The following is a 14903-nucleotide window of genomic DNA, read 5'->3' on the forward strand; positions in this document are numbered from 1 at the left end:
TCTCCTCTTGCTATGAATATAACCATGTAATATTATAATTTATTTGAGTGGGGTTTTTTCCTTTGATTAGGTTATAGTTATGGTGCCTCTGTAGCAAAAACTTCCTGCTGCATCTCAAAAGCAGTCCTAAAATCATCAAAAGTATCTGTAAGCAAACCTCAGCACAGGAAATGTCTTGATGTTCTGCATTTTGTAACTTGTCCTTGTTGAAATAGATTATTTTGTACAACTGTGTGTGCAAAATGTTACTTACATATTTTAAAATTGTCACAATTTGGTATTTTAAATATTAATGAAAATTCATATGTGAGAACACCTCAGATACATTCATCTGTAAATCCAACTGATTTACTGTCCTAATGCAGACTGAGGAGTTTGACACAAAGTTTTGTTGAGTGCTGTTCTGTGAGGTTCTTCCTTGTTATTCTGGTTAGTTATTTCTTACCAGGACTTTCATTAGAAACAAGTGGGGAGAGAAACGTGTTTAGATATGGTCAAAAAGGTTAATTTGCCTAAGGAGTGGTTTGTTTTGGTTATCACGTTTCTAAGGGGAAGTAATCAGAACTGTACATCAAAGCTGTGGGCAGACAGGGCCAGTTCACGTCATGATATCCTGAAGACACTTTGTGGACATTGTAATTCCACCTCTGAGTAGAGCCATGAACAGAGTGTCTGGGAGACAAGGGTTCTTATGCTGTGTGCTGTTTATAAGAATTTGTACTGCACTTAATCCATTGGATGTGAAGGTGTTTCAGTCTGTTAATGAACTGTAATAATGAAATTTGTTTTTATGATGTTTTTTTGTAATCCTACACCAAAATCATAAATTGTCAAGGTACGATCTGTTGCACTGTACAAGTAGTATGGGTTTAAGTGGCAGTGATGAATTGATGTAGTCAGAAGGATTAATTTTGTCACATAAGAGGTCTCTATGGAAGAAGGAGTAGCACATTACAGCACAGCCTCCCATGAGACTACATCCAATTGTAGATGTAGGTTATGTAATTAGTGCAGTAAAATCATGTGTCTAATATGACCTAATTCAAAATGCAGTAAAGAATATGCTGAAGGTAGAACTGTCAGCAGTAATTTATAACTGTAAAATAAATGTGGCAATGCTTTTACCAAGCCTGACTAGCCTCTGTTCTGGTTTTGCATGAACAGTGTTGCTTACTAAGGTGTTATTTTTCAACCTATCCTGAACTTAGTTTTAGCATTTGATGGCAAATATTCATTGATTACATATTTTTTAATGAATACATGATGTTGTAATTTCTTTCTGAGAAAGTTGGAGTAAAGTGTTGCAATAAATAAGCAGAAAATAGAATTTTAGACATTTTTGATTTTTGGAACCAAGTGCTTTGCACCTGTTAGCCATGCTATTTTTGCAATTTATGATTGTAAATGACCAACATGTCCACACAATGCCCAATGAAATTTCAGAATCTTGTGGTTAGAATATGGCTTTTGTTGTGTATGAAATGCTTTGTGAGTTCTGTCATTAGAAGATGCTGTGGACTACTAAGGCCATACATTAGCAGCCTTTTTCTTGTTCTATTTGAACTAAGGCATCGCTGAGTAGAATCTCTCTGCACAAGAGCAAACCCATGGTGTCTTAAAGTCATTCTTTGAGTCTGAAAATCAGGTCTGATTTTGTGCCTTTCTACATTATGCTTTCTTTCATCACTGCTCTGGTTATCTGAGCAATGAGTATTTTTCCAACAATTAGGTAAATGGTATAAAAACCTTATGATTAGACATACAGATCCATACTAAATTACCGATTTACTGCCATATAGTTTTTAAACCCATTGCTCTTTTTTCCCCATAAGAGAAAGGATGTTTCTGCTTAACCAAAAATACTTGTGCTTGGATAATCTTCATCAAAATTACATACCTGGAATCTGCTCTCATCTCTGTAAAATCACTTTTTTCTTGTTCACATAAAAAGACACTACTATTGCCTCTTGATTCTGTGACAAAAATTACACCATTATCTTCAGGCACTGTGCCAAAACACTTCATGAATCACTGCTGAGCTGCATGAGGTAGAGGTGTGCACGCAGCATATCCCTCCTGACTGTTACTGGTGTTTCTCCCTCCACTTAGCAGTGTCGTGTAAGGCATTAAACACAGTTGCTGTCTGACATTAAACTGTTGCTGTGAACAGTTTGATTATATTACTAGCTGTGATTGCAGCTTGCTTTAGTTCATGTTTGGGTATTGACTTGACCTGTATTGCCTTTCAGTGACAGCATGCCAGACTTCATAATGCTGTAGCTGACTAAAAACAAATGAAACTATTTGTGTATCAGAGAAGACATGCTGCCAGAGACAGAAATGGTTGGTAGAACTAAAAGAAAAGGATGGTTGGTTAAGTCATGCTTCAGAAGTAAAACCTGTCTTTTGAGTTTAGATAGGCTCTATTGAGCCTAGTAGAGAGGTGCATGATTTTTGTACTCCAATCCCATCAGCTGCTAATAAGGGGATGGCAGCAAATACTGCTGTTGACATTTGAAAATTCTCCAAGAGTACTGTCTCTTTTACAAATAGGAGGTGGAGGGGAGATAAGAGTACAGGCAAAAATGCTCAGGGAGGTCTGGAATGTGGATTGGAGATAATTTTAAAAATGTGATGTTCATAAGTATATGATGGAACCATTAATTATTTGCTTTAATGGAAAAGGTGCTGCCTGGAATTATCTTCCTTGACTACAAAATAACATCAGGTTACATTTCAGCTGTGCATCTTTCTTTCTCACTTGTTACAAGAGCATTCAGCTAATTAGAGCACTTGGCTTGTATGAATAGTAAAAAGTTTTTGTTTAACTGTAATTTCACACACTTCCTGATAAGAGAAGCTTGTGCCTGGAGGGCTTGTTTTCACTCAGGTTTGCAAAATGCTGCTGTGTAATTCTTTTGTGGTTTCAGTATAGTCATTCCTTCTTTGGTAGGTTCTAGAAAGTTTTAAGATCATGGATTACAGTCTGCTTCTGGGGATCCACATATTGAACAGTAACACAAAGGAAAGAGAAGGAGAGTGTTCCCAGAGTGCCTCAGATGCAAAACGCCATGGAGGGCAGAAAGTTCTCTATTCCACAGCCATGGAGTCTATACAGGGCCCTGGGAAGTCTGGAGACTCCCTCACCAAAGAGAAAACAAACACGTAAGTGCTGTAACCTGCTTTTAAGATTGCTTTTAAAAGTATTAACAGGCAAAACTTTCATGAGTACACTGCATTCCAGGAATTGAAAGATTTAACCTTCTTTTTTTTTTTCCCCCTTGCATCATTGAGATTTGCCACAGAGCATGAAATTGGAATGTTGTTCAGTAGATTGATAGTCTTTAAATACATGATAGTTCAGAGCGACTTACGTATGCACACATGCATTCTTTTATAAAAGAAATACTATCAGACAACTATTACAAGAGTCCCAGCTACAATCTAATTTTAACTGAAAGCAGCCTGGTGAGACAAAAGCAAAAACTATAAATTAATATTGAAAAGGATATTCCTATGGGGGTTGTTTTCATCTTGAAGTAGTATACTCGATGTACATAGGATGGTATCATCAACCACTAAAGTGCAGTCATATATTCCATTTCCTGAGATTAAGAACCAATGTTTTTCTCCTATTTTTCTGTCTAGCAAAAACTTTAATAGAAATTTGAATATATAAACAATCATTATTTTGTTGTTTCTTTCATAATACATTAAGTGCTATGAGAGTATTATCGCCACCATTCAGCATTGCATATAATCAATCTTTTATTTAAATTAGAATTTAATCTAAAATTAAGGATTTACTTTTCTTCCTAGTTCTCAAGAGAGCTATGTAGCTAAATATAACTAATATACAGAAGTCTGTGCTAAAACCTACAGCAAGCAAGTGAGAGAATTATGATATTCGGCATTCACAGAGCGCTTCCAGACACTGAGAACTCTAGACTATAATTAGACAGAGCTTTATTTCACCTGGTTTTTACAACTCATTCACATTCACACAGAAGATGGCCAGTGCCGTTGTATGATGGCAGAGGTGTTGCACTAGCTGGGCTCCCACATCACTTGAGCTAAAATAGTCCTACTCAAATCCTGTCAAATGTAGTCCTTCCTTGTTCCTTGCACTATCTCTCTTATATTGGCGTAATGGCTAGTGGAGCAAAAAACAATGCTGAGGTTCTAAAATGGACCATTTTTCTAGGTGTTGGAGTAGAAACAGAGGGTTTTAGAATGACTGTTCATGGCTGAGTACGGACCTGGGACCAACTGGAAGCCCACACAGTCAGAATTCTCAGCCTCATATTTTTGCTTTATCTCTCACTTATCTGTCTGTAAAGAAATTTTGGAGAAGCACAGCAATACATAATTTTTAGAGAAAAATATATGAAACAACCTTTTAGACTTTGATTAATTTGCAGACTCTTTGTGATTTGTTACCTATGATCAATAAAGTGAGAAAATTCTCCCTTATCTAAAGTTACTTATTTTCCTTAGCAATAAACTGATGTATACTTTCTTCCACTTTTCAGATCATCTGAATATTTCCAAATCTGTCTAAAACATGTCTTAAAGTATTTATTCTTTTTTTAAATTATGGATATCTGTCACTGAATCCCAGATACTTTAAATTTTCTATTCAAAATCCATTGCATGCTAGGTGACTCACATTTGACTGACTTTGCACTGTGGTATCTGCCTTGAATATTGTCTACTCCTTTGGGTTTACAAGTGGGTACAGTTCAGCTGGTAACTGGTGATCAGAGATGTCTTAAAAAATATTCTATGTTGTTTCTCTTAGAATGGGAGGTATTCCAGCAAAAAGCCATAAAGGTGAAAAGCTACTTTTATTTATGGGTATTATTGATATTCTCCAGTCTTACCGGTAAGTTGAACTTCAACTTTCAATTAATTTTCAATTAGCAAAATATTCTGAAATTACTTTTAAAAGTGTAAGCTTTATAAAGCAGTTCTGATTTAGTTTTTTACATACTTAGGTTAATGAAGAAGCTGGAACATTCTTGGAAAGCTCTTGTTTATGATGGGGTAAGTAGATTTTATTAATTTTTTAAACTGCTGATATTTTAGCTGGTGGACCTTTGACTCATGTTGACCAGGAAGAAATTTGTTCTGGTACATTTGTAGTCTAACCTCACCATGTGGTTTGAGCTGCTGCTGAAATTTTCCCAATACATGCTCTGGTTTTATTTATTGAGCTTTCAAATAAAAACTAATAATATTAGCTTGTCCTTATAACTTACACAAGTCTAGCCACCCAGCAAAACATTGATGAATCTATAACTGAAAAATATACATAATTTGAAAAAAAAAATTCAAATGCTTGGAAGATTTTGCAGAATATCCTGTATAATTCATAACTCATAAATGGTAATGATTCGCTAATTTTGACTATGCCCAAAATGTATAATATAGTTCACCTGAGGTGTCCAGCTTCTTCTTGACACCTTACTTGTGGAAAATGTGACTGATATATTTTTAATCTTGTAGGATACTGTTTCAGTTCACCGACCAAGTTTTTATGCAGACAGATTTTTAAAGTTTATGAATGCAAGAGTTTTCAAAAAAGTTCAAGGTAAGAGAGTAGTGACTCCTACTTTTTTAGATATCTTTTATAACCATAATCTTATAATGTTCCTGTCTTTGCAATGAAACAAGCCTGTCTTCAACATCATGTAGCACTTTTGTAGCTCCAGTCAAGAAAATAAATTGCTGACAATTGGGATTTTACTCCATTAGTAAAATTACAGAGAATTATGTACTATGTATTTTTGTCACATCAAGGCTGTCTAAAGTTGGCCTCAGGTGACCACCTAGACACTCTATCACTCCCCCTCTTCAACTAGATGAGGGGAAAGGTATAACAAAAGGTGGGTGAGTTCAAAACTAACTCAAAACAAGGAAATTAATTTAGCATCTTACTAATTAAAAAAAAAACAAAAACAAAAAAACCATCCCCAAAACCACCAAAAACCCCCCCAGCTTTAGAGAAACCTTCATACAGGCTTTTTCCATCAAAAGTTCAGATCAGGTTTTATTTTCACTACCTTTTCTACGACTGGCAGAAAGTCATACTGGCCTTTGTTGCTCTGTATGTTGTCTAAAGATGGTACACTTTTCTAAAGATAATTGAGCCTGTGAACTCTGAGCTTGCCCATGAAAACCAGTGAAAGGCCTGGCAGATCAGAACAACAAACATGATTATGTGTATGAAAGGCATATGAAAAAGAGGGAAAACTGATACTGCAACAAGGAGGCAGAAATGTGTATGATAAGCATTTTGTGAAATTCTAAATAAGAAAAAGAATAGGACAGGTAGATGAAAGGAAAAGGCTAAGACTAACTACATTAAAACAATTATTATATTTTAAGTAGAATGAAGGAATCTTTAAAAGAAAAAGAGAAAATTTGAATTAATCCTATGTAGTGATTCCCTGTATGCATGATATGTTATGGCAGCTTTTCAGGAAAATAAAATATTTTGGGAGTCTTATAAATATTAATGAATTGATGGATAATTTCTCTATAAATTGACCATGCTATTGAAAGGAAATTCAATTTGAGGTGTTGCAAGTGCAGAGAAGGATGGTGATGGGGGACAAAGGAGACCTGGACAAGCTTGAGAAGTGGACCCACATGAACCTGATCAGGTTCAACAAAGTCAAGTGCAAAGTGCTGCACCTGGGTTGGACCAACCCCTGGTTCTAACATAGGCTGGGGGATGAACAGATGCAGAGCAGCCCTGGGGAGAAGGGCTTGGGGGTGCTGGGGGAGGAGAGGCTGGACATGACCCAGCCATGGGCACCCCCAGCCCAGAGAGCCAAACGTGTCCTGGGCTGCATCCAGAGCAGCGTGGGCAGCAGGGCCAGGGAGGGGATTCTGCCCCTCTGCTCTGCTCTGCTAAGAGCCCACCTGGAACCCTGCATCCAGCTCTGGGGTCCCAGCACAGCAAGGACATGGAACTGATGGAGAGAGTCCAGAGGTGGATCAACAACATGACTAGAGGGATGGAGCCCCTCTCCTATGAGGTCAAACCAGGCAAGCTGGGGATGTTCAGCCCAAAGAAGAGAAGTCTACGGGGAAATTTTGTAGTAGTCTTCTAGTACCTAAAGGAGACTTACAAGAAGGCTGGAGATGGACTTTTTAAAAAGGGTATATAATGACAGGACAAGAGGCAATGCTTTAAGCTGAAGAAGAGTAGATTTAGGTTAGATGTTAGGAAGAAGCTCTTTACAAGTGAGGTTGATTAGACACAGGAAAGGTTGCCCAGAGAAATGGTAGATGCCCCATCCTGAGAGTGTTCAAGGCCAGTTTGGTGGGGATACGAGCAACCTGCTCTAGTGGTAGGTGTCAATGGGCTCAGCAGGATTTGGAACTAAATGATTTTTGATATTGCTTCGAACACATGCCATTCTGTGACAACTGCTGAGATATGTTCAATGTGTGCACAGTAAGAAAGGCAAGGCAAAGATGAGTGCTTGAGGTTTGATGAGGTCCAGGCAGTTTTTTGGGGAAAAGCTCTTTGGATTATTGGGAGCAATGAGGTTTCTTTCCAACAATTATCACAAGTGGTATAAAACCTTACAGTAAGACATACAGATTAGGTGTTTTGAATAGTGTGCGCACATAGTAACTTGCTGCTTTACTACCAGATTATTTTTTAAACATGTGGAGGTGATGCTGAAATGGCACCTTTTTTTTTACCTTTCTTTTTAGTAAGAGAATGGCTGGGTTTGATTACCCTGTAGGACAGAGTGTTTTCTGAGTTGAGGGTTTATTTATAAAGCAGTGTTCTTGACAAATAAGTATTTATTAACTGATGAGCTAGAATTATCTAGTTTGTAGAGGAAGTTGTACTTTAAAATGGATTTGAGTTAGCAGTTTCATAATCCTGCTCATGGAAGTGTATTTGCTTTGGAGTTTGAGTGTTAAAATGTGGAATGGTCGCTCGGCTCAAATACTACAGGAGAAGTGTTGAACGTATGGCATTGTCTTAAACTGATAGAAGGTGTTTTGCAAAAACTTTTTGACCAGTGTTATGCTGGTCTCTTAACATTTTCATTAGTTATCTGAAGTGAAAAACAACTCTGTGTGGACAGAGAGAGAACAAAATACAAACAAGCACTAGAACAAAAGATTTAAGTAAACCAAAAATTACTACAAATACTAGAATAAACTAACCATTTAAAGTGTTCAAAGTTAAGTCCTTTGTAAAAGATTGATTAATAAGAAAATAGAAGCAACTGATGTAATGTGACAAAAGGTGAAGCAAAATTCAGCTTAAAGGAGAAAGCAGCCTCCTGATACCCAGTTCTCTTTAAATCTAAGAATAATTTTACCAAAGAACTGGTGGGAGTTCTGCTATCTGAGACAATACTCAAAGGAACTTCTCTGCATTGATAAAGAATAAAGAGTGTCTGCTCCTTGCTACTTGACACTCCCTCCTGTTTGACAAACTAAATGCCATATATCTTACGTCAACATCTGAATCTTTTTTTCCCCAATTCTTTCTAATTCTGACTGCTCAATTTGTTCCAGGACAAGACACAACCTGTTCGTATTTCAAGCTACAATGTACAATTAAAGTATATCATGCCTAATTTTCTCTCTGATCTTAATTAATCTGTCTCATTTTCCCAGGCAATTAACCTGTCTAAGTATCCTACTCTTATTGATTTCCTCTGTATACAGGGCTGTTAATGCACTTTTATACAGATTAATGGTTCAAATGCATTATTATTCTTTCATAAAAAATTAGGAGTTTTCCTGCCTTCAGGAATATTATTTCTAAGCTTTGAGTCAGACATTTCAGTTTAAACACTTTAGCCCTGTTCTGAATCTGTTTTTTCCCCTAGTGCACAGAGCAACCTTGCATAATTAACAACAAAAACTTAATAAGTGGATTTAGCCTTGGGCAGAGGCTAGCTCAGCAACTCTCTTCTATGTTCTTTTTTAAAAATACCCTGGAATTATGTATCTGATTCTTTCCTTCAGTGTTCAGCCAAGTGACTTGATGTGTTTAATTTGAACTCTGTAGTAAATAAAAGAAGTGTTATAGTGCATCTGAAGTGACTGTGCAGCCAATGCATGGAGATCAGCAGCCAGCAGCTGAAAAGCACTAAATTAAATAGCTGGCATCCTTCTGGAGAAGAACTACAGATGGGGGTCACAGTTCAGTAGTAGTGCCAATGATCAGTTGTAGAATTTGATTCAAAATGCTTTTTTAATAGGCAGGCCCTGCTAAGACTTATAAAAGAGGCGCTGATACCTGAGCGTGTAGGCCATCAAGACTTTGAAAGTGTTTATTGTATCTGAAAATAAATGTTTGACAGATGAGTCTGAGGTGGAAATTCTTCAGTAGCATTACATAGAAGTAGTTAACAGCTCAAAAAAGAGATCGTAATCTCTCAGAATACTCGAAATGTCTTTTCCATTTTTGTATTTTCTAGGTTTTTTTTTCTGTATCATTCTGTCTCTGATTACATGAGTTGGTACTCCATAGGAGCTTTTTAAATCAGTGGTGCCTGTGACTTGCTTTATTGTCCTATGATAAGCAGTAAGAAACTGAAAAAGACAAAAATACATCTCTTGTGGATGAAATAACAGTACCTTTCCCTCTAGTTTTAATGTAATGTTTGTTAAGTAGGTTTTTGGATATGTTCTTCATCTGTATTCAAACCTTTATTTTCTATATCGCTTACTTTTTTGTTTGCTGTTAAAGATGTGTAGGGAGATAAGATGACATCATTCAACATCTATGTTCATTTGGTAATGCAGCTTTAAAGCCTTCACCTTCAAAGAAACGATGCAATTCCATCACAGCCCTGAAGGCAGCATCACAAGAAATAGTGTGTGCAGTTAGCCAGGAGTGGAAGGATGAAAAGCATGGCATTCTTGCTGAAGGACAAAGTTATGCCAGCCTTGATGAAGAAGGTACGGTCTTTCAAATGAACAACCTGAATTATGTTATTAAAAATTTTGTATAAGCTCTAGAAGTCCTGTAACTAGAACATTACTAGCATGGCTGAGCTCTCAAAATAAGAGTCAGGTTATTCTTAGGGAGAGAGTAGTTAGTAATATTTGTCAAAATGGACCTTCAGAAGCAAGACAAAGTCAGAATCAAAGTTCATAGTATGATGTTAAACTTTCAGATTTCAGGACATCCTGAAAAAAGATATTCAGGCCAGGTAAAAAATTTTGGCCAGAGCCAATGTTATCCGTTTCACTGGCCTCTAAAGAAGCATGTCACACTAAATGTCTTGAAGCTCATTTCATGTTCCCAGAGGTTTTTTTGAGATACAACTTTGCCCCTTTCAGAACTTGCCTGCAGCCATGATGAAAGCAGAGCCAATTACCTAATCCAATCTGTTAAATGAGCCCTGGTAGCATGAGAATAGTCCTCATACTGAGATAATTCATAACTCATACCTCTGTTTAATATTTGACTTTGGAGTTACTCTGTATTCTGAATGTACTTGTTAGCAGCTGAAATTCACTCTGTAATATGAAAGAGTGTGGGTATGGGCATATGAATAATACCATCTCATCAATTCAAACATTAGGAAACTTCAAGAAGCTTATGAAGGGCACTATGGGACTTGATATACTTACATGAAGATTCTTGGGCTAAATTTAAAACTAAGTTTGTTAACATTGTTCTTTATATCTGCATATGCAGTACTAGGTTCACACCACCGGCCGGATCTAGTGCCAAGCACTCCGTCTCTATTTGAAGCAGCTTCCTTGGCAACAACACTTTCTTCTTCTTCCTTGAATGCAGATGATCACTGTCAACGTGATCAACCTACACTCTATTCTAGCAGGTAAAGGCCGTATATGTTAGAGGATTTTCCTCTGTTCTGCTAGAAGTTTAACATTGTGCTCAACAAAAGAGGGCTCTGCAAAGTAAGAAACAGAAGGGGCAAGTGTCTCTGTAACTCAGTCTTTAACCTTTCCAGTGAAGGAGGGGTGCCAAAAGCTTATAGGATTTATAATGTATTTGTTTGTAATTATACATATTGTAATTGGGGATCATGAAATAGAAAGCATAAATATGGTGAAAAATGTTATATGAATTTTTCTTCATGTTCCAAAACTAAATTGAATATAAACTTTGCTTGGGCCTTAGTCTGTACCATAAGGTCAGGGTAGGAAGTACTCCTTGTAACTTGGCTGTAGACTGAAAAAGCTGCAGAAAGTGGTGATGTGCTAGGAAAAGGAAAAATTGTTCTTTATTGTGAATGTACACTGATTGGTCTGCTTTAAATCCTTCCCTAACAACCATTTTCTGAAGTAAATTTCTGTGAAACTTCATCCATGGGTGTGCTTAGAGCCCATTTGATTTTAATCCGGAAGTATAAAAACAGGAATGTCTCAAGAAAACTTGTGCAGATGCTGGCAAGCTCGGTTAAATGTGATTTGAGTTGTATTTGAATATATTTCAGCTGTGTCAGTCCAATACCATGCTTAAGCGAGTACGTCTTACTGGGAGATTGCACATGCCTGTGTGCTCCCTTGTGAACCTGAAGTGTGCTGTGTTGTGTCACCTTGCCTGCTTGCAGATCTCTTTACTATGTATTGAGCCATTTCTTTGCCTGTTTTCACCAAGAAGGGTAGCCATTCAAGCATCTTGAATGTTGTTTGGAAAAATTTGGACTGAACTCCTCAATGTATAAATTTGACAAATGCACTAATGTGCCAGGATGTAGTTCTTTCCTGTAAACCGCATGTTGCCCAAAAAATCAAGTTGTTTTAAAAGCAATCTTGATGACGCAGTAGGTTTTTACATCCTGTTAAATATTGGACAACTGTATTTACGTAAAAAGTAAAATGACTTGCAGCATTAATTGATGGTAGTGATATTTACAGCTTCCACTTCCATTATGTTAAAAAAAATTTCACTGATTTGGCATCTTCCAAATGTCTGATGATTTGCTATAAAAATTGGAATGAAGCATGTTTTGGGGTATAATGAAGATGAAGTTTTTATTGCAGAACAAAAATTTTTCTGCACAAGTTTTAGGAAGTAAAACTACTGATGAATAAACATTAGTAGAAATAGATCTCATTCACTTCAACTTGTGTTACCTATAGGACTTCAATACTCATGATCTTTCACAAAGTTTTTTCTTTGATAGAAATAAAGTTATAGAGTACTTTAAGCATCAAATAAAAATACAGAACTGCTTTGTATTAGCATCAGTCAGGAAAAGCAAACAGTGAAGTTGTCTGAATAGAGTTCAGATTTAAAGTGTTTCAAATATTCTTTACTCTCTAAAAAATTAACTGTAAAGAAAACCTATAAGTAATTCTACTATATTGTACTGTAAACATACTCCAAAATAGCAGGATTACACTATGTTTGCACATCTAGACACATTTACTTCCCAGTACTGATGTAGTCAATTAAATACCCTCTAATGCAAGGCACCTATGTGATTAGCATGGGTATCTTTAAAAATCAGGTTGTTAGTGTCTGCAGTCCAGGTATAGACTTCATCATCACGAGAGGGCACATTCTCTGACAAAGCAGACCAGCATTCACAGATGTGTGGTTCTCTCCACATCTTCTGCCAAAACATCTGCACTGTAGCCAAGAGATCTACCATAGGGGCTTAGCAAATAACATCTTTGCTGGTCTAGGTATGCCCTCTTCAGCTAGGGCCTGGAGAAAGTTTTTAATTCTCATTATTAGTTGTGGGTGTCACAATTTCAGTATGTACAATTCATGAGGATTAGCTTCCCTGTCATAGCTAGGAGCTAAGAAAACTTCAAAGCATGCTCAGTAATGAACTAATTTCCATAAGATTCTGGGCACCTGCTGTTTTGTGCCCACTTCTTTTGGCATCAGTTCAGGGAGGTCATTCCTTCTTCTTGGCACTAAAAAATATATACATCAAAAGTTTTACTTATGTTTTTATGGTTCACTCAAGGAACTTCAGTCCTCTCATAAAAAAAAGCTAGCAGGGAAATAAACCCACAAAAAAACCCCATCCTGCAATGATGCAGTGAATTGTAGATTCAGATCTGAGGCTTTTCTTGCCAGAGTTCTTCTTCTGAATATTAGAAAATTATGTGATGCAGGACTTATCATTTTACCATTTGTCTCTGATAAAACAGAAAGCTTGGAGCAGTCTTTGAAACAAAGTCTGAATTAAAGATTTGTTTACAAATGTGAGCCTGCCTTCAATCTTTAAATATGTAGTTGACTATGACACTCTGCTTTGTTATTTATTAGAGTTACAGTTTGGCATCTTCTTCATCAGGCTTTTTTATTGTTATTCAAAGTAACATAGCACAAAGTAGAGAGTACATTCATTTGCTTGTAACCTGTCAGAAATTTCTGGTTTAAGGTAATAAAGGATGAGAGTCCTGTGTGCTTAGTAATAATGTGATATTTGTACATCTCCTTGACTCCTACTAATGAGCAGTATGTGCCCATACTACTTAGAAAACAGATGGTATTATTTTCCTCATTAAAAAGAAAGTAATAATACTTTTCGATACCTTGAAGCACACACTGTATTTCCTATTTGGGTTTTTTCTTCAGAATTACCCTCTGTTATCCAATGTAATACTTTCCCAAGGAGAGGCAAATGGCTTATAACATAAGAAAGGTGATCAGCACCCTCTGTCCTTGAGAGCGCTCAGCATCTGTGGGTAGAAAGGGAGAAACTGCTGATGCTGAGGTTAAGCAGACGGAGGTGACTTGCTGAGGTGGAGCCAGCTCTTGATGCTGTGTCTTGTGAGGAGGGCTTTTGTAAAGCTGTCTTGGTGCAGGTTAAAACTAGCATAACTCATTAGTACATAGTGCAAAGAAGTGTTTAGGGACTTATGATTAAAGTGAAAAAGAGAGCAGTCATAAACATAAACTTATTAGGAGCGTTTTTCCAGGCTGCAAGCTGATTATTTTCTCCAAGTTATTCCTCAGTTGCTGAAATAGGAAACCAAAGGTGCTATCCAGACAGTGTGAGCAGGAATTAGTAAAAATGGAAGATTCATGGAGAGAGGGAAATGGCTGTATTTTTCAGCACAAAAAGGACCTGATCTAAAAACAGAAGGAAAAAGAAAAAAAAGACAATCATGACATATGCTATTCAGTAAATGTAGGCCTTCTTGTATGTCAGAAGACAGCTGTTTTCTTTTCCATGAAGCTGTTTCTCAGTCAAATGGTTTTATCATAAGTAATCACAAGTATTCCTTTAGTAAAAGAAAAGAATTGACAATTTATTGCTTCTATTAAAATTTTCAAATATTTTCTATTCCTCAAGTGGGTTTATATTAGGTGCAGAGATATTTTAGTACCTAAAGGGTCTGGTTTTCACTAGAAAATGTAATTATTAGTCCAAAACTTCTTCTTTATCTGTTTTATCTTAGGAAATGTAATACTTGCATATTATATTAGGGATTATTTTTATAGCAGAAGTGATAACAGATATTTTCCCCTTCCAGGAAAAGTTTTCCCAATTAGTACTGATGAATTAAAGATGACAAATCTGAATGCCGTAAGCACTATGACTCTTGTTTCACTTGACATGGCTTTTAGAATTGAAAAGAGCTGAAGAAGGTCAATGGTGCTTCTGGAAATGTTTGAAACTTGCTTTAAAATATTTCAAAATGTTTCAAACTGTAGATGTTTTACAATTCTTGTTTAAATAGCCCAAAATTATAGAAAGTATTCTTTCAATATATTTTTCAGCAGGTCTCATGGGACTCTCCAGTCCCAAACCCAAACAAAATCCCATGGTGCATAAAGGGGTGCTTCACCTCCCTCTTAAGAGCAATGCCAAGATGCTGTGATCTATATAAGGAGGATTGCTTAATTCTTCTCATACATCTGAGCCTAAGGGAAAAAAATCTACATGAAATCTAATTCTTCTTTCTCT

The 14903-nt window shown here is 36.6% G+C and overlaps 1 protein-coding gene across 2 annotated transcripts in view; it reads left to right on the forward strand.

The window, feature by feature from the left end:
• PIP5K1B (phosphatidylinositol-4-phosphate 5-kinase type 1 beta) overlaps window positions 1-14903 on the forward strand; it is a 98099-nt gene that overhangs the window by 70544 nt on the left and 12652 nt on the right. For both annotated transcript variants that reach the window (XM_054287736.1, XM_054287727.1), the window contains exons 10-15: window positions 2954-3165; window positions 4802-4885; window positions 4998-5046; window positions 5509-5593; window positions 9796-9951; window positions 10697-10841. In XM_054287736.1, the coding sequence (XP_054143711.1) occupies window positions 2954-3165; window positions 4802-4885; window positions 4998-5046; window positions 5509-5593; window positions 9796-9951; window positions 10697-10841 (731 nt within the window). The remainder of the gene's footprint in view (window positions 1-2953; window positions 3166-4801; window positions 4886-4997; window positions 5047-5508; window positions 5594-9795; window positions 9952-10696; window positions 10842-14903) is intronic.

This window comes from Melozone crissalis, unplaced genomic scaffold (genome assembly GCF_028551555.1).
Source record: "Melozone crissalis strain CALT ecotype California unplaced genomic scaffold, PUWL_Pcris_2 ptg000005l_1, whole genome shotgun sequence".
Taxonomy (NCBI): domain Eukaryota; kingdom Metazoa; phylum Chordata; class Aves; order Passeriformes; family Passerellidae; genus Melozone; species Melozone crissalis.